General features: G+C 43.6%; 1 protein-coding gene across 1 annotated transcript; it reads left to right on the top strand.

Moving 5' to 3' along the window:
* Positions 1–622: 622 nt before the first annotated feature.
* acsbg2 (acyl-CoA synthetase bubblegum family member 2) lies at positions 623–24454 on the top strand. Its single transcript, XM_083766422.1, has 15 exons — positions 623–746; positions 7562–7679; positions 8646–8758; positions 12040–12311; positions 13626–13714; positions 15456–15576; positions 15829–15909; positions 16320–16469; positions 17080–17256; positions 18698–18879; positions 19118–19360; positions 21018–21235; positions 21828–21967; positions 22995–23241; positions 23354–24454. Exons 1-15 carry the CDS (start codon positions 740–742, stop codon positions 23470–23472), a joined length of 2277 nt encoding a protein of 758 aa, XP_083622548.1. The 5' UTR covers positions 623–739; the 3' UTR covers positions 23473–24454.
* Positions 24455–24870: the final 416 nt, after the last annotated feature.

Here is a 24870-nt window from a genome sequence, read left to right as displayed (position 1 = left end):
GCTCAAATCTTGACGGATTTACAAACGGGTTGGTTTAATACAAACGTTGTCAACGTGGCTATGATTTTTTTATATGAACGTCGTATAAAAGCATATGAGTATGCGGACGTCTCTGACGTTTATAACAAACCAAACCGTTTGAAAATCGGTTGAAAATGTGCAAGTTATGGTTATTTAAAAGTACATGCCCCATAGACACAATGTTATGCTGCCCCGAAGTAAGATGGCCGCCACGTAGCAACGTCGCTCTCCATTGGCCAGAGCGCGGGTGAGCCATTCTTATATACATCTATGGTTGTACGTGTACACGCACGCTCACACAAGCTCGTGTTTGTCCTGTAGTAACCCCAGCCGGCATATCTGCATCGTGCGTTTGACTGTGTGCGGAAGTGGGTCCGTGTGTGAGAGGGGGGGAAGGGCTTTGAGGAGCACATCATCGTGTGTATTCCTCAAAGCCTACCCCCTGTTCCCTTATATGGAATAGGAGTTGTGGTGTGAGCAATTACAGCCAATCGTGTCGGTGTGGAATATGAGCGTGTCTGAGAAAGGAAGGGGGCTGTCCCGCCTGGGTGGGGTTTCGGGGGAGGGACCAGCCAAGCCGGCCCGGTGTTTGAAAATGAACGATAATGTCATATTTGTGTAATGTGTATGGAGACTGAGTAGCCGAAATAACAGCGTTTCCATCAGAGTGAGGACTTGGCCAAAGAAAATATATCCAGAATATATAGCTCCCCCAAAAATGCAATGTGAGTATTTCATTTATTATAAAAATAGGTTTTATGTTTGATGCAGATTATTGGTTTTCAACTGAACGGACTCTTGATAAGTAAATGGTCTAAGGATTGGTGTCAAAATGCTATTTTATTGTGTCATTTTTGCATAATTCCATGTAAGATCAGCGTTTGTCTTATGCACCATTAATTTATTGAATCTGCTAAAGGTTTCCTGTCCGCCCTATCATCCTGTTTAGAAGAACATGTGCAGTCGCTCTGTAGCAACCAGGGTGGAACCGGACCATAGACCAGTGCTGAGCTGTCAATTGAACCGAAGAGAGATTGAAACATTACATTAGTTTAAAGAGGCTCGTACTAGTGTATGAAGATTCGTATTAACCAATACATCCCTAGTTTAACATGGGTATAGATTCCATATAGATTATAGGAATGCGTTTTCAGTTTCACTACTGCTGGACGTGCTGGTGGTTAATCTGAAAGCATGCAGCTGGGAGTCGGTGATAGAAATCCATGAGATACCAGTTGTGGTTTGCACTGAAATGGGTTCAGGTTGTGGTGTCATGGTTTTGACCTTGTACATTGTAGAGAGTGAATGTGATCTTTTATTGATCCCCTTTTATTGAGTGAAATTTTGGGAAAGCGTAACAGGCATACTCTTGTTTTGACTGTGGATATGTACTGTAGTGGTCAGGTATTTAAATTCGGGGTGTGGTGGTATCACAATCATATTGGGGGTTGGGGGGGGGGGAGAGTAGGTCAGGCTGTTTAATTTGTGATGGATGCGCTATGTTGGTGGAGCTGGAGATTAGCGACAGACAGTTGCCTGATTTCTTATTCAGTATTTGTGCATGTCTGATAATAAGTGTGCCTCTGTCAGTAATATAATCTGTCCAACTGTTGAATCCTTGCATTTCTGAATGGACAGTTTGTGATGCTGACCTTAATCCTGTAGTTTTTGTATAAGCCTGCAGTTTATTTTTGGACCAAACAATCGACTGTGTGTGTAATTTATCACACCTCCTGCCCTTTTCTGGGCAGGAGGAAATTGGGGAATATTAATGAAGTGCTCTGGTTTTGGCTGACAGCAGGCTACATACTATCTGTATGAAATGAACCACATCGCCGTAGTAGAAGGCAGACTGTGATGATTGATTATACAGCAGGCTTAGGCTACAATGAGATGTGCATTAATGATCCTTGAGAAGAAATCGGGACAAGAGGCAGAGTTTTAGCATGAAACTTTAGGGTGACAAAATGTGCAGGGATTACCATATAAACCTGCTGACCATCCATAGTATTTATGTCGGGTCCACTGAACTCAAAAGCTATAAGCTTATGTTATCAATATTCACGTTTTGTTGTTGCCTGACTAGTCTAGTCAGGCAAGTCAGCTAGTCTTGCCTAGTCATGTCACCTGTGATGTAGAAATGGCAGCAGGGCTAGCCTGTCACATTTGAACAGAAATATCAGGGCTCCAGTCTTTTTAATTTTGGCCATGAGGATGTGCATGACAGCCGATCATCAGGTGAGGCAAAAATTGAAAGGATTGGTGGGGGAATATGAGGTGAGCAAGGACTAAAGGTTGCAAGATGTGTTGCCCGATGTGTTGCTCTAAAGCTGCGTCAGAAATGGAAGATTGCCAGCTTGTGTCTCATGAGCGGTTTTGAGTGAAATAACATTTTTTATGATCACTGTCACCCCTCCCACTCAACCTTTCCCTAGACATCCAAAACACACAGCAAAGCAGTTCTCACTGGACCTTTTAAAACCCTATCATGATCCACCCCCACTCCCTCACTTCCCTGTCCCCTTGAGACCACCACAGTGACCACACACTCCCACACAAACCTCTGCTGTATGAGCCAAGCACACAGCTGTGTGTGTGTAGAGAGGTCTTTGAGGAATCTGCAGCTGCTTTCAGAGGAATACTGAAAATAAAATGGCACCTTGGAAGTGGTGAGCTCACCATGTGACATCTGCCGACTCCGCGAAAAAGTCAGCAGGGTTGTCTGCCTGAAAGAATCCACAATGAGCTCAAGTCTCATCAAGGCTAAGCAGCAGCTACCCGGGCAACGCTGCGGTGAAATCAATAAAAGGTCTGTGACGTCGCATGCCAATGGAGGTTTACATGGGATGGCTCTCAAAAACGGCTTCATAGAGGGAGGGATTCTTTTCTGTGTTTTAAGGCACCTTTCATACCCATCTAGTCCCTCCCCCATCACCAAACCTAATATTTTTGTTCGTGCTCTCTGACCCCTGCTCTGCCTGTTTGCTATCCCCTGGCCTTGCCCCTGACCAATTGTCCCGACTGTTGAGCGATGATAGGCTACCACCACAATGGACAGAATAGGCTGCTGGTATGTGTTTTCCATCCCACTAAATAAACGTGCTAAGAGGAGCCCAGACTTGTGTCTTTTTCTAAAGTGGGAGCCAAGCGAGGCTGTTGTGTAGCAACCAGGGGGTCTGGTTTTGGCGGTGGTCACGTTTCATTGTTCTGGAGGGATGGCATGCTTCCTGTGTTGACTGTCAAAGGTGGAAGAGTGAGCTTTTCTTACTTCATCTCTCTTTCCCTCCCTAATTTGGATGTGGTGTAACTTAACCAGGTCTCTCACACATGAGTGGAGGTGATACATTTAGTGAGGAGAAGCAGTGGAGGTGGTACTACCCACCTTTTTAATGAGAAGAAGCGGTGGAGGTGATACATTTAGTGAGACGAAGCTAAAAGCAGGTCATCTATCTTAAACCTCTGCTGTGAGCTCTCAGCTGTTTAAATTGGTTATAAATGTTATGTGATGGTTTAGAAACCCGTAGATTTTTTTGAGACTAACTGTTCTTCAAAGCTTACCACTTTTATCAACTAGGCTCCATGGTCCACTCCTACCATTTTGTCAACAGTTGCAGTTAATTTTGTCTATTGCTTGCTTGATTACTTACACATGTTTGTTAAGCGTATGGTCTTGTTTCGATTTTGGTCCATTGTACTCAATTAGTCAAGACATACAATACATTACATATTGGTATTCGGTAATGACACCAATACCATATGTTTACAGAAAAAGAGGGGTGGGGGCAGGGGGTGGGGGATGCCACTCCTATGTGGCTCCTTCCATTCCTTGGACTCTCTGGGGGCAAGCTGGTAGGGGATAGAGTATGTACTGTGCGACCAATAACATCTTATATTATTATTAACATTTTATCATTATGCATATTGGCAAAAGTTTCAACACTGATCAAATGAAATTAACCCATATGTTAATTAGCAAATATTATGTATCTAATTACGGATCAGTGTTTTTAGAGTTGGCACTATTCGTCACAATAAATAATTTCACCCTACACAAACTAGGATCAAGCCATGTTGTTCAGAGGATGTGGCACCAATCCATAATTACCTCTAAACACTGGTGTGTTGTGTTCCTCTAGTGCCTGATCTTTTGATTCAAAGCCAGCATCACTCTCGTGCCGTCTTGTGAGCACTGGTAGCCACTGGCAGTCACATGTAGGTGAGGTTTATTTTAGCAGGTGGCAGTGCCAAAGTAAGGAATGTCTGGACGTGGCTCCTAGACTAGCTAGTTAACTAAGCACCAGATCTTTGGTCACCGAGTGATATGCCTACCGGTATGTAAAGGTATATATTGGGTACTTTTACTGACTGAGAAAATGATAACGGGGTCCAAAGATGGACCTGTATTATATTGTATTTGGGTCCTTAGCTGTGTAAACGTAGCCTGGGAACAAGATGAATTTACAATGCAGTGATAGTGAAGAGTCGCTGATGCGTGTATCTGGCTGTGTACTGGGGGCAGGTGGTGTGGTGGCCTCTGGTGGATCTGCTGCCCCTATAGGGTGCATGGATGGATGCAGGCCTTAGCTTAAGACTCTCGTAGATGTATTTATCGATTCTGACATTTTCAATCTACGATAGTCTAAGCGAACTCGCCCCATGGTCCTGCGCCGAAAACCCTCTGCCCTTGAATGACTCTGAAGATGTACAAATGCAAAGTGCTTCACCTGCTGCCCCACTTGTCCGGTTTCCTTACGCATACGCTGCATAGCACGCTGCATGCTCATCCGCCTGGGTGAGGGCAGACTGCTGGGCGAGTGCTGGTGCTTTGACATGGGGGGGGTCAGATCAGCATATTATGTACTGGCCATATATGGAGCGTGTCTTGAGTGTACAGGGTTTGATTGATGAGGTCAGATCAACATCGAATGTCAGAACAGGAAGGTCGGGTGGGGGACGATCACCTTAGAGCAGTGGTGTGAAGAGAATCATCTCCTGATGAATGTCTCTAAGACCAAGGAGGTCATCGTGGACTAGCGGGGGAGGGATCCACAACCTCCTGTCATTATCAACCGGTGCTGTGGTGGAGAGGGTGGAAACCTTCAAGTACCTGGGGGTGAACATCCATGAAAAACTCAAATGGGAGGCACATACAATTCTAGTGGTTGCAAAAGCGCAACAGTGCTTATATGGACTCGGGCGCCTCAAGAAGTTCGGCCTGAGTCCACAATTCATCAAGAACTTCTACCAAGGGACGATGGAGAGCCTGCTGACGAGCATCTTCACAAGCTGGTATGGGAGCTGCACTGACAAGGACCATAAGGCTCTCAGGAGGGTGGTGCGCTCAGCTGAGCACATCACTGAGGATCATAAAGGACCCCACACACCCCCAGAATGTTTTTTTTCATGCTGCTGCCTCAGGGAAAAAGGTACCAGAGTATCAAAGCCAACACAAGCAGGCTGAACAGTTTTCTCCCCCAGGCTGTAAGACTGCTTAACAGCCTAAATGAACAATGAGCATTTTTATGGTATTATGGCCTTGTTGGGGCTTAAAATAAACTGACCAAAAACCAAAATAATACACAAACCCAATAAGCATCGGAGGCCAGACACTGGAAAAGGTCGACAAATGGGAAGTGTGATAGCAGTGGATGGTGGGACAGAGGAGGATGTGAATCCGTACTTCTGTACGGATCATAAACGTGGAGGACATCACCAATAAACTGCAGAAATTCATCATCCACTGCCTAAGACGCATCTTCAGGATCTTCTGGCCAAACCGCATGAACAACATCAACCTATGGGGAGAACAATTATAGATACAGCTGATAAGGAGCTGTGGAGTGGAGCTGGATTGGTCACACATTAAGAAAAAACAAAACGGCAATAACTAAACGGGCACTAACATGGAACCCACAAGGAGAACGGAGCAGAGGGATGCATGGAAACGGCTGGAGAGGATGGCAACGACTCATCAATGGCCTATGTTCCGAAAGGAATGCAAAGGTCCAAGTACGGCCTTGTATGCTGGTCTGACTTTTTATTTACCGTTTTTATTTGTGTATTGTGGAGCATCACCCAACCTAAGTTTCTTTTCACAATGCATGTACATCTGTGTGGCAATAAACATCTTGAACATATGGAATGTCAGAACAGGTCAGCTCCATGTTATATAGAGAGGAGATCTAAGGTTTTGAGGTCAGATGTAGAGTTGCTGGCCGGCTCCATATATGCAGATCTAGGTGATGAACGGACCAACGAACCAATAGGAAATGATATGGCCATATATTGACATTCCCATATATGGGGAAGGGCCCCTGCCGACTACATATATGCCTACAGGTATATCTGGAGATGTCTGTCACGTAATGTCACGAGGCTTGACCATACAGTATATGGAGGCATGGGTGACTAGACATGATGTCACGATGTGTGACCATATATGGAGACGGACGGACTAACTGACAGGAAATGCACGTTTTCATAGTAAATGCGAATTGCGGTCGCAATGATATGATTCTAATTACTTGGACCTCCATATATGGAGCCGGAATAGTATAAGAAGGACAGCACTGTCATAGTAGAGGATGTATTTCAACCAACGCACTCGGGAATCTACCTTCATATCCAACAACACTCCCCAGGACCTCCAGCATTACTCTTCTCAGCACAGGACACAGACCTCTTCAAGACCTTTTACCTTCAGTAGAGGATCATGATCAAGCACACCTCAACCCATACGAACTGAGGTATCTGGTCTTACAACCCAGGTATCTTTAACTAGCTTCTTTAAGACCATCTTCCCAATCACATGGGCGGCTGTGGCTCAGGAGGTAGAGCAGGTCGTCCAATGATCCATGTGTCGGCGGTTCGGATCCCGGCTCCTCCTCCTGTCCACATGTCGAAGTGTCCTTGGGCAAGACACTGAAGCCTACATTGCCTCCAATGAGTCGGTCGGTGTAAGCTTGCCACCATTGATGTGGGAAGTGAGGACGCTGGCGTCGACTGTTCGCCGATTCACCTCCGAATGTATGAATGAATGAACCATTGTAAAGCGCTTTGAGCACTTGGAAAAGCTCTCTAAAAATGCAATTCATTTAGACATCCCGGTTTAAGTTCTTACCGTACACTGTGGTGGGCCCCACTCCTAATCCTAGCCTTGAGTTTGAATATGGTCCTTTCCTTTAGTATTACAATCCACTATATTTGGGCCCGAGCCGACCTAGTGCTGATATCAGATAGATCTAACTGGCGAAGAATATACAAAGGTTCGGCTTCAGGGAGAAAGTCGTAGTCGAAGCATCATGGTTTAAGTTCTAACCGGACACCACTGCGGTGGGTTCTAACCTAAGTAATCAGCAATAGAGCCTTGAGCTATTTTATAACGATAATCACCTTTACTTCTGTATATTGTGTATGTGGGTCACTTTAGTTGACGTACCAGAGCACCAAACACACCAAATCAAATCTATTGAATCTAAAGGTACCTCTGAAATATAAATAAAACTATTACATGTCTGTCATTATGTGCCCTCTCCCTCAGTGACTGTGTGTGAGCCCAGTGCCATGTCAGCAGCTGTGGAACGGCCAAATGATAGCGTCTTCCTGCACTCGTCATGTGACGTTGAAGACAGCTCAGCCTCCTTGGAGAATGTGGCAATGTATGTGTACACACACACACACACACACATACACACAGCTTAACGGTAGGGCATGTGATATTTCTTGGTTAAAACCAAAGGTATGGTGAAAAAGTTAAGACTGTTTTTTGCTGAGTGTGTGTGTGTTCAGTAATAATAGCCTAGGGGTCTCTCCAGCTCTGCAATAAACTGAAAATACATTTCAGGTGGGTTGCCAATTTAATCCAATCAGGAAAGAGGACCTTCCTTATTACATTTTATAGTGTTCCGGTTTCTATTTTGTCTGCTCAGTTCTTTGTCATCACTTTCCATTTCACTTGATTATCTTGTTCTCTCTCCCGGTAGAATAAAATTGGTATCCTGAACTGAAAAAGCATTTTTCCTGGTAGAAGGAAATTGGTATCCTGAATTGAACTGCATTTTCTCAACAGACGGAAGACCCCTGTTACTGAACAAATAATCTATAGCAATGATTACTACCAGAGCTCTTTCGCACTTGTTTTAACAAAAATATATATCACTTATCTGAACCTTTAAACCAACCGGCTTATGTCACATCGCGGACCACCACACACTATGTTCCTCATGTCCCTCACGCAAGGATATCATGCTCCACGTCCTGCCGACTACACCAGATTGTAGCATTGTGCAGAAAGCGGGGATTGAACCCGGGCCTCCCACTCGCCAGATCAACGCGCAACCTGTTGTGCCAATAGGGCTGAGCCCAATTAGCAGGGCTGTTGCGGGCTGGGTTTAGGCTGGGGGCTACAGTAGCATCAGACGGTACCTGAGGGAGTGTTTACTTTGTAGTACTGGGAAGTTATTCAACCTCTGACTCACTGAGTGGAACTTGTTGCCCCAGGTTATCTCCTATAGTACCAGAGTGCAGTCAGTTTGGGGACACAAGTGTGTGTGTGTGTGTGTGTGTGTGTGTGGTGTGTGTGTGTGTGTGTGGTACTAAGATTAACTCCTCTACTTTTCCTTCAGTGAGTCCACAGAGGAGGAGTCAGCTGGGGAAAGGGAAGACGACACTGGAGTCAACAATGAAGTCAAAACTACAGAGCCTGCTGAACCGTCCCATTCTTTACACACACAGACAGGCAAGCAACTACCCCCCCCCCCCCCCCCCCCCCCCCCCTATTAAGTATAGCTCCGGGAGCCCCTTTTTCAGTGAAGTTCATTGGTTTTAAGTGGTTAACATCAGTGAGGGTGATTCAGACGGGTTGTATTTGAGAATACACACAGACGCTGATAAGGGAGTTGAAAGAAGCAACTTGAGCCTGTATGTACGTTTTTGGTCAAAGTCAGCACTCTCTGTTGCTCTCCTGACCTTTTCACATGAGGAAGTGGGCTAAACGGAAGTGACGGAATACCACATTCTCTGCCGGTATGTGTTGACTTCCCTTTTCCTGCCTCTAATCTACACTGACTCGGGCCAAGAACAATCCGTCTCCAACACTGATTCCATTCCATGCTTGCTTTATGCGCTCAAAATGCATTAGGAAAGCAGATTAGTTCTTTATTTAAGGCACGCTTGAATTAAAAGGGCTCATTAAAGGGAAACTTGACAAAACACTGCAAAAATGAAAACGACCATTATTCTAAGCGGTGTGCATTTTGTCACGCTAGTCTGAGAAGATTTTTGGAGTAAAAAAAAAAATAATTTAAACGTGGGACCCCAAGAGAAACAATGATATGGGTGTAACAGTGTTGCGCACAGCTGACTTATGTATGAAGCCCATCTAATGCACTACTACTAGCTCTGTATGTTGTTAACACAATCAGCGCTGGGATTTCTTTCAAAATAGCAGCTCGGGGTGCCACGCAGATATGGCAGCTTTTACTCTGAAAGCCCCCCCCTTCCGTTCCGTACAAAAAAACGGGAGAAATAATGTTGCTTGCTTACCTCGCTATGATTACGATAAAGTTGCTCGATAATCCCTCGTGTTCATATTTTAAACGAGAGGCATGTTGAAGTCAGAAATTAAGAGCTTAGTATATCCATCTGGTCAAAACCACGGGAGAGCTCCCTAGATTAGGAGATACGAGCCTTTCTTTCTGAGTGGTAAACGGGGAAGTGAACGGCAGCGTGCATGCACGAACAGCAAGGAGTGTGGTGCAGAAGGAGAGGCCAACCCCCCAAAAAAGAAGAGAAATCCGAATAAGTTTATTTTGTTTGATATCAATGAAAATGCGCTAGGACGTGTACACGTCCTCGCAATCCATCGGTTGGATTAGCCAGGACGGCTCCACACATTCTACGGTCTAAATGGGTTAACAGTACTTTGATGAACACCTTTAATTACTTGCGCAAGTACTGCGATCAGCTGGGTATGTATGTCGGTGTTCACCGTATGTCTGTTGTCTACTGGCCAATAAGGGACCACCATTCTTGATGACGTAACTAAGGTAGGTTTGGTGATCAGCTGGGTATGTATGTCGGGGTAAGAATTGTGGTCCCTTATTGGCTATTGATGGTGACGTAACTAAGGTACGTTTCATGGTTGGTATAATGTCAATAACTGGTCTAAAGCAGAGGTTCCCAACCACCGGTCCGCGGACCGGCACCAGTCCGTGGGACATGTGCCACTGGTACACGAGAAGGGAATCTCAAGTTTTCCCGTCGTATTTTCAAATCCATTTGAAAACTGAGGGAAAAAAAGAGGACAAACACAGGCAGCGGATTGCCAGCGGATTGCCGTTGCGCGTAGTATAGATCATGACCCTCAATCACCCACATTGGAATGCAAAGGCATGCCTTTCAGGCAGCCTTTGTATCATACTCGTCTGGCAGGTATCTCTTTGAAAACCTATTGTGCTTCTGATTGTGCGGGGAAGACGACACATCCAGTCTGCCCAATTCCTAGAAACTGTTTCCCGACCTTCCTTCACAAGGTCGGGGAAACTGTTTGGAAAATCAGCAGTGAAAATGGACTCTTCTCCTCCTTGGTATCTTCACCCGTTCATACAGTATGTGTGCTCAGCCGCGGAACAACAGCTGCAGCCTATGAAACAAAACACTACACGGTGACTGTACAGGATTATTATTTCTTGTCAAGTATCAGAAGTTGATGTTACTCAGGTAAAGTAGGCTAATGCGCCACTCTGAAATTCTGAATGTTTAACGTTTTCCACAAGTAATTCATGAAAAAGACTTCATACAAAAGACTTCATACAAAAAAAATCATACTATCATTGTTGGGTCAATGATATAACATTATGTTGTGATATAATAATATACGCAGCGGGTAGACCTTAAGGGCCAGCTGTCATCCGTGAGTACGTGTTTGGTACGATGACGCGCGACGCAACCGAAACGAAAAATTTATTCAGCTTTGTGAGGGGAAATTACTGACGTGTCAGTGTATAATTTCTATTCCCACTGTCCGGTAGTTAGTTGTATTTTTCTGTAGGACTGTGAAACATCAGTGTCTACTGTACTTGCTGCCTGAACGAGCTCTAGACAATTGGCATGGTCCAAGTGAATTAGTATCACTTACTATCTTAGTAGTTAATGTTTTCTGCCCTCTGACAGTGGTGCGTGGGAGGTTGTTGGGGAAAACCTCAGTACCGTAAACCTCTTGATGGACCTGGCTTGGTTTCCTGTGTAACCTCTCTAAAGAGAAAGGGCCATTCAGACTGATTTGATTTGGCTTGTTTAAACTGAGGTTGCCTGAGCATCATCTGATAAATTGATTTTGTTCGCTCGTGTCCCTCTCAGTGACAAACTGTCGGCATGGTAAACTGAAAAGGGGTGAACTTCAAAGTGATGCATTGATCACGTGATTGTCAGTAAATATTCTCCCCTCAAGAGGACACTCACACATTTTTAACGCCAAATTGCTGTCTGTTGTATACTAGCCCACGCTGTTCATTTCTTCCCTCCACTAATTTAACTATCTGTTTCAAACATTGTACATCTCAGGAAAAGGTATTAAGGTCACCTGGGCCATCCACGAGAAACACGAGATTTCATTACAAATTATTAAATACACTCTGTGCGTGTGTGTGTCCAGCAGGGGGCGCTGTTGCATAGTTTGCACCACTCACTCATTGTAAAAACAGCGTACATGATAATCTGCGGTGCACAGGGTTATTAGTCTTATTTATGCTTAGATTGGCATACATGCCATCTTTATAGCCTATTAATACGTTAATCCACGCCATGCTGATCACAATCGTGGAGCTTGTCCGCTCCGGGGCGGGCGGAAGTGATGCGTCTCCTATGTTTATTTTCGCTGATTTGTCCATCACTGGTGCCACATTCTGGCCTGGAGGGCTGCCTCTTATTGTGTTAAACAAGAATAAAACCTACAGTAAACAAATCCTCCTTTCTTTTCAACCAATCCCCTCCCACATCCTCCTGTCTCTCATCCTACAGTCGGTGTCCAGCGCCCAGACTCTCTGTCAGTGCCAAAAGCAGGGGAGCCTCCTCTGTGGACATCCAGGGGCAATGAGGAAGTGAAGCTGAGAATGGGGGAGTCTGGCATGTCTGCCGAGCCCCCAATGACAGTCGACCAGATGTTCACCTCAGCTGTGGATCGATTTGGTAACTTCATCGCTCTGGGCTGGAAGGACGGTGAGCAGCAGAAGGTCCTCAACTACAAAGAATACTACCAGATCTGCCGCACGGCAGCCAAGAGCTTCCTTAAGGTGAGGCCTGAGCAGAGACGAATGAGTAAATGGTTCTCTAGCGCCTTTATCCAAAGTGCTGAGGTGGAGACAGCCATATACAGTAAGGCACCAACCTGCTATTCGTGAGCATTTAGGGGTTCAGTGTCTTGCTCAAGCAGGAGGATTTGGGGATCAAACCGGGACCTAGCGATTACAAGACTGCCTCTGCTGCTCACTAGTACCCAAAGCATTAAAAACAAATGAACTGAACAGTCACAGGTGTCATCTAAAGCCTGTTTCATATCACATGAAGGTGACGCTTGTCAAATAAACATAATATGCAAGTCATCAATGTGTGACAAAATCCTTATACAGTAGTTGATAGTAAGGTCTTTATCACAGGGTAGTGAAATTGTGACCTTTGACGGACCTTTGACGGTGAAGTATCATCCAAGTATGCTTCCACAGAGAAACATCACAACAATTAGATCTACAAAACTGTTAAGCTGAACAAAAGGTAAAAAAATTTGAGATGAATGTCTAAGTAAGAAGTATGCTTTATACAGAAAAGAGGCCCCAATTGTTAATTGCCTGCCCAGCACAAAATAAATCACCTGTCTCAAAAGGTCAAAAGGTTATTCATTAGTCAACTAAAGATCTGTTGTCTCTTTAATATCTACACCAGTTCGATGAGTTTATCCTCCTGGCAGGTCAGGTTCCACATCGTGCAACTCTGTCCCACAGGGTGGGCTGAAATGTCAGCCAGCCAGTGAGACGTCTTGTCTCGGGACGATGCTCAGCTGTACATACAGAGCACTACGGGGTGCACGATAGTTTATTGTGAAACCCAACACTGTTTGTCAGCAAAGACTTGGCGTGAAGTTGTGTGCAGTGTGGGGTGTTTGCAAGTGTTGCATACAAAGACTTAGTCACATGCAGCTTGTCTGCACAGACAACACAGACACACAGACGAGCAAAGATCCTTAAGCTGCCCTGAACCTGACGGCATAGAAGATACAGATAGGCAGTCCCTGAACCTGTTACCCTGCACCCCTAAGCACATGTTTCCAAGTATAACACTAACGGTGTCAGATGGCAGCATATCAATTTTCGGCACTATGAAATGTTAAAGAGACGTACAGTTTGGCCAGCTGCCAGTGTTGTATTTCTACTGTATCTGAGGTTTCGGACCTTGTGTCGTGTGACTCGTGTTCCCACCACTGTCATTATGAAAGACTTCATAAGTTATTTAAAAAGCACATCCACTTACATACTTGGTATAACAACAGTTTCAATAATGTTCATGTTCGTCCACACATGTAGGTTTATTTGTACTTTTTGTGTTGTGTTCAGCTTGGTCTGGAGCGGTATCATGGTGTTGGCATCCTGGGCTTCAACTCCGCTGAGTGGTTCATCTCTGACATTGCTGCCATCATGGCAGGGTGAGTGTCCGCCTATATTTATTACTATTCTAGTTGGTCATGGGACATTGTCATGATGTAAATTGTGTTATGATGAGGGAGTTCAACTTTCAAGTAAGTCTTCCACAACCACTGTTGTCCAAGACATGATGGCTGAGTGACTTCACGTTCCTCATCTAATGGGTGTGCAACAGTTCATAGAGCTAATCTACTTCTTTTTTGTATCCTACAAGCTCATAACGTGTTGTGGACATTTTTTAATTGTCTAAAGTGTCTACAATTTCACTTTGTATTTTATATCTACCGGTACTTGTTTGATTGTTTATTGTATAATATGATTTAAATGTTTGCTTGTTCATTGTATAATTCAAATCATGTTATTTTCATATTTTGACTTTTAATGTACTTAATTAAAAAATATTAATGTTCTCAAATGGAACTAAAGTTCCATTTGAGAACCAGTCTGTTTTGACCTAGCCGGACGGCGTGCAGAGGGTTCGACTCCCGAGCCCGACGGCCTTTGCCGCGTGTCACTCCCAATTTCTCTACCCCTTTCCTGTCTAATTACCGTACCCTGTAAATAAAGGCAAAACAATATCTTTAAAAATAAAATATATATATATCCGTTTTGATTAAAGTGATTTGAAAACACGCATCGGACACAAAAATATGGCATCGGCCTGGCTCCAATTTGACACAATGCACATTTTGCTATATGCCATTTCCTGGAGCACCTTTTGTGGATGCCTCCAGTTGGAATGGAACCTGTTCTAGTGTAAATTACTTTCAATGAGCAGCAAAGGCTCAAACGGCAGTCATCGAAACCTGTCAAAGAACTGTACATTCATCAGATAAGGAACAGTTTGCCCCAGAGTCAAATAACAGATGGCTTATTATGAGACACGTACAACATCTGTCATCTGTAATCAGCTGGTGTTTCACAGAAGCATTTTAACCAATCTGAGTTGCATTCGTCATCATCCATTCACTATAGCTCTCAGAGCTGTGAGAAAGGTGCTGATCGTTCTTCTCCTAGAAAATCTTAAATCCCTGCTCTGCAATGAATCTCCGCTCAATCAAACTGTTTGCGAACGCAGTGAGCCACTTACTATGACAGCAAGGGCTGAATGTCTGTGTGTGTGTGTGTGTGTGTGTGTGTGTGTGTCACGCTGTTACACCACCCGCCCGCCACCAGAGGGCGCAGCTGTAGCACACACACACACACACAACCACACACACACGAGCTGCGTTCGCTTCCCGCGTTTGCGCGTCTTACTTGTATCTGATGTATTACCCAGGCTTTCACACCTTGTTTCTAGTCTGTGCTGAAAATGACATTATATTGAAACTGTATGCTGCCAAATCAGTCTTGATTAGAAAAGGTTTCTTTTGGTAGACTGTGCAGCAGACAGAGCATTTCACAGAATATCATAATCACGCTGCCAAAATGAAATGGCGTGACTTCTTGTTTCAGTACGTACGTGCTCGTTCCAGACAGTACGTACCGTACATCGTACGTCCTTCCATTAACTGACTGGTTTCTTGAGTTTCTTGCCGTCACTCTCATGTCGGGCATGGCAAAATTATTTGTACAGCACATTTCTACAACAAGGAAATGCAAAGTGGTTTGCAAACATTAACGCATTTAGACACATTGCATTAAGAGTGCAACAGAAATGCATTACAAAAATACATTTGAATATTATAATGAAATTACTTATTTTGCGACTGCTCTCTATAAGTTTGGCTCTCCTGTTTGTAGAGGGTTTGCTGTGGGCATCTACACCACCAATTCTCCTGAAGCATGCCAGTACGTAGCAGATAACTGCAAGGCCAATGTGATTGTGGTGGAGAACCACAAACAACTGCAGAAGATCCTCCAGGTGAGCTTAAAGCATGTTAACATGCTAAATTGGTGACACAAAATCTTTCTTCCATGAGAGATATTGAGTACTACTTGCATTACGGGTGTTTTACAGCAAGATATATCACATTGCCTTTTGTCATTAAATCCATGTTATTGCTTTTGTGGTATTCAATAAATCCCTGTTATTGCTACTGTGGTATTCATGAACTGTTTCCTGTTATTTGATCACACAGAAATGTATTATGTGTTTGCTTACACATTTCTACAGGTTCAAGACCAGTTGCCACACTTGAAAGCAATTATCCAGTACAAAGACGCTCTAAAAGAAAAGAGACCAAATATATACACGGTAAGAATCTCTCAAAATGGCCTCATAACAGAAACTGTGTTGAGTATTTGCCAGTAGAGCAGTTTTTCTTTGTGAACTACCTACTCTATGAATAGGCAGTTTCAGCCTAGCCAATTGTCTCACTGTTACAACATGCCTATGATCTCTTGAAGAGCTGCATTCTTAGTTGAGCATGTACTGTATGCATACAGTAAAATGTGCAGTGTTAAGTTAACTCTGATGAGTAATCAAATGGAACCGGTCGATTTAGTTCCATTTGTAATTTAACTGAGTAACATTTACACTAGATTTGACTATTTAGTGAAGGTTTCTTACTTCATTTTTGTAGAACCTTTTACTCATTTTGTCTTAGAACTCCAAATTGTTAATTTATTTATTTCATATTTCATTATGGTCTTTCTGTTTCTTAGTGGGAGGAATTTATGGAGCTGGGACGTGATGAGCCAGACGCTCCTCTTAATGACATCATCGCCAGCCAGAAGCCCAACCAGTGCTGCTCACTTATCTACACCTCAGGGACCACAGGACAGCCTAAAGGAGTCATGCTCAGCCACGACAATGTAAGTTACAATGGACAACAGCATTTTAACCTAAGATCACCAGTTTCATTCGTAGAACTGACTTGACTTAAATCCAGCTACTGTATTGGAGGAAAGCTATAGTTGAATGAAATTCATAACGCTGGGTGATAAATAGAAAATGAACCCCAAATTGCCATCACTCCAACATAAAGGGCTATTGAAAGGACAATCTGTTCTTAGGACGTTAAACATTGCCACGGCTGCCCTAGCCTGGCCCAGCCAGCGTGCTTTCTGATCTAGAGGGGCGGGCGGTCTTGGAGCAAGCGCTGGAGAATATTGGTTCAGCCATCAGAGACCCCCACCCCCCTCCGTCCCTCCTCTCCCTGGTAGAAAACAGCTGAGAAAACTGACGTCACTCTATTGAGAGTGACGCCCCCCTGCACTGTAGTTCACTCCCACTCCTAGACCAGGAAATGTCTCAGTTCCCCAGGCTTTCATTTTTTGAGCCGTAGCAAACGAAAATAAAAGCCTGGGTACCGAGGCTACAGCTTCCCTAATACATTTTAACAAATGTTGCTGTTATAACAGTATGTTGGACACGTAAAATGCTTCAATTTGATTCTCCGTTCCCCCATCTCCCTCCCTGCAGCTGACGTGGACAGCCTTTGCCACCAGCCAACACGTACGTCTGACAGACGCCACCGAGGCCCAGGAGACTGTGGTCAGCTACCTGCCCCTCAGCCACATCGCCGCTCAGATGGTTGACATCTGGGTCACCATGAAGGTCGGAGGAGCCACTTACTTCGCACAGCCAGATGCCCTCAAGGTAAGGTTTTTGTGTGGCTGGCTGTGTGTGTAACACCCAGGATTTGTACTCTGTTCTCCCACGTGAAAGTCCAACATCTTAAACAATAGACCAAAGGGATATCCCTATGGACCGGGGGAGATATTAGACTTTTGAGGGCATCAGGCTGAGGCTCTGAGCCTCACACCCTCACCCCCTTTTGACCCGATCCAGGTCACGGCACCAATGTAACACCTGGGATTCGAACTCAGGTCTCCCGTGTGAAAGTCTTAAACAATAGACCAAAGTGATATCCCTATGTAGAATACGAACACATAATGTGACCTTGAGGGAATATTCTAGCACCGATAGCCACTGAGTAACATTCTTCAGTCTTGTAGTGCGTCACTGATCTATTTAACCACGGAAATCATACTGTACAGTATATACTTGGGGCGGCAGTGGCTCAGGAGTAGAGTAGCCAGTAGAGTGGCTGAATGGGAACTGCAAGGTTCCCTGTTCAATCTCGGGTTCCCCAGAGTTGGAGTCGAAGTGTCCTTGAGCAAGATTCTGTCTGTACCCCTAATTGCTCCCGATATGCAGGTTGGTGCCTTGCATGGTTTCCGCCGGTGTATGAATGTGTGTGTGACTGGGTGAATGAATGTAATGCACAATCTATGTAAAGCGCGTACCATTTAAATGCACCATTTTGACCGTGGTCTCCCAGGAAGAGTCTGTACGCAGCACATTATGAGCTTGTAGGTTGACATTTTTGCCGAATGTTTGCCCCAGAATGGGGACGTTAGAGTTCATGTTGTTAAAAAAGGGCAGCCTTGTCTCTGAAGAATTTTGCAATAAAAACATGACTGTCCCATCCACCCTTCCATCCAATGCCTTCAGTCATTCAGGGTTTTCTCACAGGAATCTTCAGGATTGGTTTCACGCTTTTCAAAAAGGGCCTTGTTTATGCCATGTTTATTTATATGGGATCATGTGTTCTCGTGCCCTCATCATCCTCCTCCACATCGTCGGCATCATCTTGCTTTTCTTTTTTTATCTGATTAACACACAGCAAGCATGTAATCCAGTTAAAATATGCAGATTAGCTATGCCTCGATGGACAAGTTAAAGAGATACCCTCGCTGAGGGTGGACATGTGGACTTAGAAGTCTTAGATGAGAGGTTTTGTGTTTCAGTGCACACATGCTTCAAACAAGATCTTTCTACTGCACGAGGAGTTTATGTGCTTACTTACAGTAGTTAATTGTATCATTTTACAGCATATTTATGTGGGTTTTTTTTCAGATGTTGAAGTATTTGTTGTTGGATTGAGGGTAACATGCATGAACACTGTCTATTTACAGTGTTATATATATATATTCACACCAGAAAGTGAATGCGTGAGAGAGCACCCAGTGAATATGGTCAATTGTCCTGTTGTCTGCTAGCACTTATGCAATTCTGTCTCTCTTGGGCTTCCCAGGGCTCCCTGGTCAACACCCTGAAGGAGGTGCGACCCACAGCCTTCATGGGCGTCCCTCGTGTCTGGGAGAAGATGCAGGAAAAGATGAAGTCTGCCGGGGCCAAGTCGTCCACAGTTCGCAGGAAGGTGGCCATCTGGGCCAAGGATGTGGGGCTACAGACCAACCTCATCAAGATGAACCAGTACGTACAGTCACTAAGATATTGACTTTGATCTATTTAATACATGTTTGTACATGTTGTTAATATTGGACACTAGTTAAGGGATTAAGAATCCTATGTGTTGTGAAAAAACTGAAAAGAAACAAAAAAAATCTAAGCTATCTACATATATACACATGGCATTAAAAAGTATCAGGTATGTTACAATGTAAGTTTAGTCAATAAGGTACAAACTGTGACTTTCCTCCCCTCAACTCAGAAATGGAGCAGCTTGTCGCACGCCACTCAACTACCGCGTGGCCAAGAAGCTGGTATTCAAGAAGGTACGCAAGGCTCTGGGCCTGGACCGCTGTAACAAGTGCTACACGGGCGCTGCCCCCATCACCAAAGACACTCTGGAGTTCTTCCTCAGCCTGGACATCCCTGTTTATGAGCTGTACGGCATGAGCGAGAGCACAGGACCTCATACCATTTCCCTGCCCGATGCCTTCAGACTCACCAGGTACCCTGCTTTTACCCCATCTCTCTCGCTCTCATTACATTAGACTAGACGTACCGTACTTGGCTGGAAGTAACGGCATCATATCCACTAATACACAGGTCTGAGGGGAATAAAAATCAATACTCGGAAAGAAGAGGGTCTCCAATCAAAATGTCCAATCCACATTAATTCTTCCTGTGGGGGAGATTACACTGCACAGATGTGTCATATGAGCAAAAGGTGAATGTAGACTCTAAAGTAGATGATGCCATGCCTAAAGGTGTCTGGAATTAATTTGTGTGAGGTTTGGACAAAATCTGTAAGAGTAGTAGCAAAAGGTGTTTTTTGAAAACTCAAAATGGGAATGAATGGCCTATATGGGAAGTTGAAAAGATTGTATGATACTGACCATGTTGTAATACTGACCTGACAGTGGCTACAGGACAGTTAAATCCCCTTTTCATTCAGAATAAAAGTTAAATCCTATTAAAAGTTGTCATGTAAACAGTAAACACCTACAAAAATCCTATTGAAACCATTTTGGACTCATGTCCAACAGGTCTTTCTGTGCATGCTTGTTTCCATGTAATTGTTATGGCTATATTATGCTCTTGTTTTGCGATTAATTATAAGTAACTACCGTAGACATGTTTAATTTCACATCTCTGAGAGCAACCTAAAAGTTAAAAAAAATAAAAAATAAAGTGAAAGTTTTTTTTTGTTATACCTGAAATGTAGTGGAGTATTGGAAATACTCAAGTAAAGTACAAATACCTCAAAATTGTACTTTAGTATAGTACTAAAGTAAATTACTATTTACTTTCCACCACTGGACGTAATCAGAAGCCTTCCCAGCCCCAAACCTGATGTGGAATGAAATAATGGGATTTAAAAGTATCGTCCATGTAAACACTCATTCGGAATGACCATTTCCCATGTAAACACGCAGCAAAAAACATTTACTTCTGAATTAATTAATTCTGTAGTTTTCATTCTGAATGAAAAAGCCCTCATGTAACCGCAGCCACTGACTATGATAATGACATGATACTAACTCTTTGCAGAAAATTGCAGCTGTACAAACTCACAAGTCACTTTGCAACGGTTTCTGAGCTTGTAGATCTGCTATTTTTGCCAAATGGTGGCACCAGAATAGGGACGTTGAGTGCATGGCATGTTCATGGATTAAAGTTCTCAGTCGCCACAACTGATTTCAGTCATTTGGATTCCATAGTGTCTTCTGTGAAAGCATGCTACACACCTAAAAAAGCAGATCTACAGCACGACATGTGAGTGTGTAGATCAGCTATTTTCAGTCATTAGTTATTTTAAGATGAGAGTATTTGAACTAAGTGATCTAATACAAGTTTAGAAGCACCTTCTAGAAACATGAGTGGCCTCAGAAATGTCATAAAAGAAAAGGGGTTAATGCCTCAAATCTGCGATCTCTTCAACTGGTCGGCTGTTGTGTGGAACAGCAGCAACAATAACTTTGCTTTATTCCATGGCATGTGGATAAACGGTTGTGAATAAATGTCCCTGCAGCTGTGGGAATGAGATCCACAGGTGCAAGACATAAAAAGAAAAGAGAAATGAATGTCCCTGCAGCTCTGGAAAGGAGATCCAAGAGTGCAAGACATTAAAAAAAATATATAATAATAAATAAATGCCCCTGCAGCTGTGGAAAGGAGATCCAAGGGTGCAAGACAAAGCTTCACAACCCAGACGAGGAGGGGAACGGGGAGATATGTTTCTGGGGCCGCCATGTGTTCATGGGCTACCTCAACATGTCCGACAAGACGGAGGAGGCTCTGGACGCAGATGGCTGGCTGCATTCTGGGGACCTCGGCAAGCATGACAAGGATGGATTCCTCTTCATTACTGGACGCATCAAAGGTAAACGGCTCAACATGGATTTTTGGCCCTTTTGAGCGTTCAGTTCACCACTTTAACACGGAGTCCGCCAGAAACGAGGAACACTAAGGTTTAAATTAGTACCCTAGCCCGCCAAACCCGAGATTCTATTGTGAGGGGACACTTTCCAGTCCATTTTCTGTGATGAGAGCTTGTGCTGAGCTTTTGCCAGCCTCCAAAAAACGTATCAAAACACATTGCTTGGCCTGGGCCGTGGCTCAGCGGTCCAGGCACCTTGGCTGGTAATCCAGTCTGGCAGTGTGCCGCGGGTTTGACTCCCGATCCCGACGGCCTTTACTGCACGTCTTCCCCCCATCTCTCCCCAGTCGGCCTACCGTCTGTCCCTCCATTAAAAAAAAAGGCGAAAGCCACAAAAAAAAACCCACATTGCTTTATGTAGGCAAAATACCAGTGAAATTCCCCTTTAATGGGGGCCAATACTTGTGAAATGTCCCCATGGAAAAAGAGTTGGGGGGGAAAGTTCTTTCCCAGATCTTTCATTCTTTTTTCCTAGACCACAGAACGAACTGCTGTTGCATCAAGTAATTGAACCTTGTTTTTGTGCACTGTGCAGAGCTGATCATCACAGCAGGTGGAGAGAACATCCCTCCTGTTCCCATCGAGGATGCTGTGAAGATGGCTGTACCGCTCATCAGCAATGCCATGCTGATTGGAGACAAGAGGAAGTTCCTGTCCATGCTGCTCACCATCAAGGTAAGCGTAGGAACGCGACACACTGTAACCTCACATTTTCTTTCATAAATTAATGTCCAACTTTTTCACACTACATTGTCACACAAGTATGCGACGGCAACAATATCCGGTTCCTTCAGCAATATTGAGCATCAACTTGTAAAACACCTGTGAAGAGATCAACAGACAACATAAACTCTTACCCAGCCATTCTTTTAAAGTGTTATGAATGTGATAAGAGTGACAGTATTCACCAGGTTCTCTTACACACTCAGACTATCTGATAAGAAATTACTACAACACAGATTATCGTGTTTGTGATACTGTATCTGACAAGCATTTTGAGTCAATCTTGTGTTAACATCTTATCTCTTTAAATACTTTTTCAAATGCAATTTTCAGGGTTTGGGCCAGGCTAGCTCCCAGTGCCATTTTAGTGCAGAGGCTGCCACCCAGTGGACACTTGGTCACACTGCAAGATAGAATAGAACCTAAGTATGGAGCATAACCCATGTTCTGAACTTCTGAACAGCCCAACTAGCAACTACAAGATGAATCGTGACCATAAAACATTTGATTCAGGTCAATAAAATAATTGGAAAATGCAAGGCATAAATCATTTCGCATATACCTTTCCAATGCTTCCAACGATTGTTTAGCATGCTTCTTTATTGGTCTATATATCAGTTGGTAATAGTCTTGTGACTTGATTTCTGAGCTATGGGATCTAGTGGTAGCAGAAACTGATTGACATTCACGGGTGCAGTAAACATTTCCATGGTAACGTAACGGTGATCTCCACCAATCAGTAGATGGTGTAGTATTTCTCTGTGACATCGGGAATAAAACAGGTTTGTCTTAAAACTACCTGACTCATACAAACTTGTGGCTGCCTTCTACAGGAGCTGGAAGTGCAGCAGCAAATTATTCCAGTTTTGCAGGAAGCTGATTATATATATTCTTTCCAAATGTATTCTTCAAGAATGTAATAATTATAGTTGGGATTGGGAAAACAATATAATTGAGAGATGATATCTTTCTTGTCCAGTGCCAGGTAAATGGCGAGACGGGCGCCGCAGAGGATGAGTTGACACCTGAGGCTGTGGAGCTGTGCAAGAAGCTGGGCAGCAAATCCACACATGTCTCCGAGATCGCCGGAGGCCGAGACCGTGCCGTCCATGCCGCCATCCAGGAGGGAATCAACCGGGCCAATGAGAACGCCACTTCCAACGCTCAGCGTGTCCAGAAGTGGATCGTTCTGGACCAGGACTTCTCAATCATCGGGGGAGAGCTGGGTGAGTTGGGCCTGTGTGCTCAGAAGGACACCTGCTGCTAAATGGCTCATACAAATTATGAATGATTTCACTGCCAAGTTCTGATGTTAAGTATCTGTGGTGTGTCTGCCAGGTCCTACCATGAAACTGAAGAGGCCGGTGGTCATGAAGATGTACAAGGAGCAGATTGAGAACTTCTACAAAGAGGTGGTGACCCCTAGTACTCCTGACAATCCTCTACCTCCCAAATAGAGCTGCATAGACAATATACTCTAGAGAGAGACACGATGAAAGACTTTATCTACTCATCACACAAACACAGTACACGTTATGCCTTTTCACAAATCGCCTCCCATCTTATAATATACACCCTCTTGCCGCTTTCCCATGAAACCTGTTGTGCCAGCTTTCTGCCTTGATCATTGGGCTTTTGTTTACATTTGTGGGTGATGGTGAAAAGAAAAATATCTGCAAGAAGCCATTGTAAAATATCGTTATGCATTCAGAGAAATTATTGGTATGCTGATTTCAACTATTTATTTGTATTATTGTGAAGAAGAACAATAGTATTATTGTGATGAAGCACAATAATCAACAGATGAAGTAGCTATGGCTGTACATAAGAAAAGGCATTGTTCATTGTACTGTAGCGAGACAAAAGTGGCATAGAATCCAAAAGTCTATAGGACATGAAAATGTAGTTGTTTTTTTTTCTTCTTCTTTTTATATCTTGCTCTTGGGTTATTTATTGTTTTCAGTTTGCCAAAGTTCTAAAAGCTCTTACTATCCAACTATGATCCTCACATCCAGTATTGGCTGGCCTGCCTAAATGAGGAAGGTGAAGTGAAGTTTAATGGACAGGGAAAGGAAAACGGTGAGAAAGGATATCATTGTCCTATTTATTTTGTTGTTTAGTTTGTATACTTTTGTTTCGTTCTTTGTCAGTCTGGTTTCAGAGTTGTGGAGGAAAAGCGAATGTCATTCAAGTTGCAGGTAGGCACGAATCCTTCTACATCCTTCTACACTGACTTGATTGCAGGATGGCAGGAGTAGATGTTGTACAGAGGATTTTATATTCGGAGCTCCAAATACATAACTCATAGCGAACAGCCAAATTAACTTTCCTCAAACTGTGAAACCATGTCACTCAAGCCATATATCAATTGTAATTTCTTTTGTAACCAATAAATATGTATTATGTTATGTGTTTATATATTAAAGCATACGCACTGTTGGAATATTTAATAATTCTTTGGTCGGTGGAATTGCTGTGACCTTGTGAAATACTGCAAGATTTGATTATCTTTTATTTTTTTATTTGTTTGCCTACATGTATGCTTGTCTTTTGGTTATGTTTCTTGTTTAATGTTATTTCAAATCGCTGTGGACTGATCCAACAGCACAGGAAGCCAAGGTTTGGTACTGTATTCATGTAAGAAAGCAGAATTGAGATTTGGATGGGCAGATGTCAGATTGTGTTTTGGAGAATATCCACCCACTAGAAGGCTACTGTCACCACACACATGAGAATTAAAGAAATTGTCCTTTTAAATGTTTCTGCCAACCACATCAAAGTGGCTATTGGGCAACAATCCAGATTGTGGTATAATGAGTAATGACCAAATTTTTTTTGTCTAACTCATGGTGTTT

This window comes from Protomyctophum parallelum (genome assembly GCF_964188405.1).
Source record: "Protomyctophum parallelum genome assembly, chromosome: 6".
NCBI classification, from domain to species: domain Eukaryota; kingdom Metazoa; phylum Chordata; class Actinopteri; order Myctophiformes; family Myctophidae; genus Protomyctophum; species Protomyctophum parallelum.
This window is presented reverse-complemented; position numbering and strand designations above follow the sequence as displayed.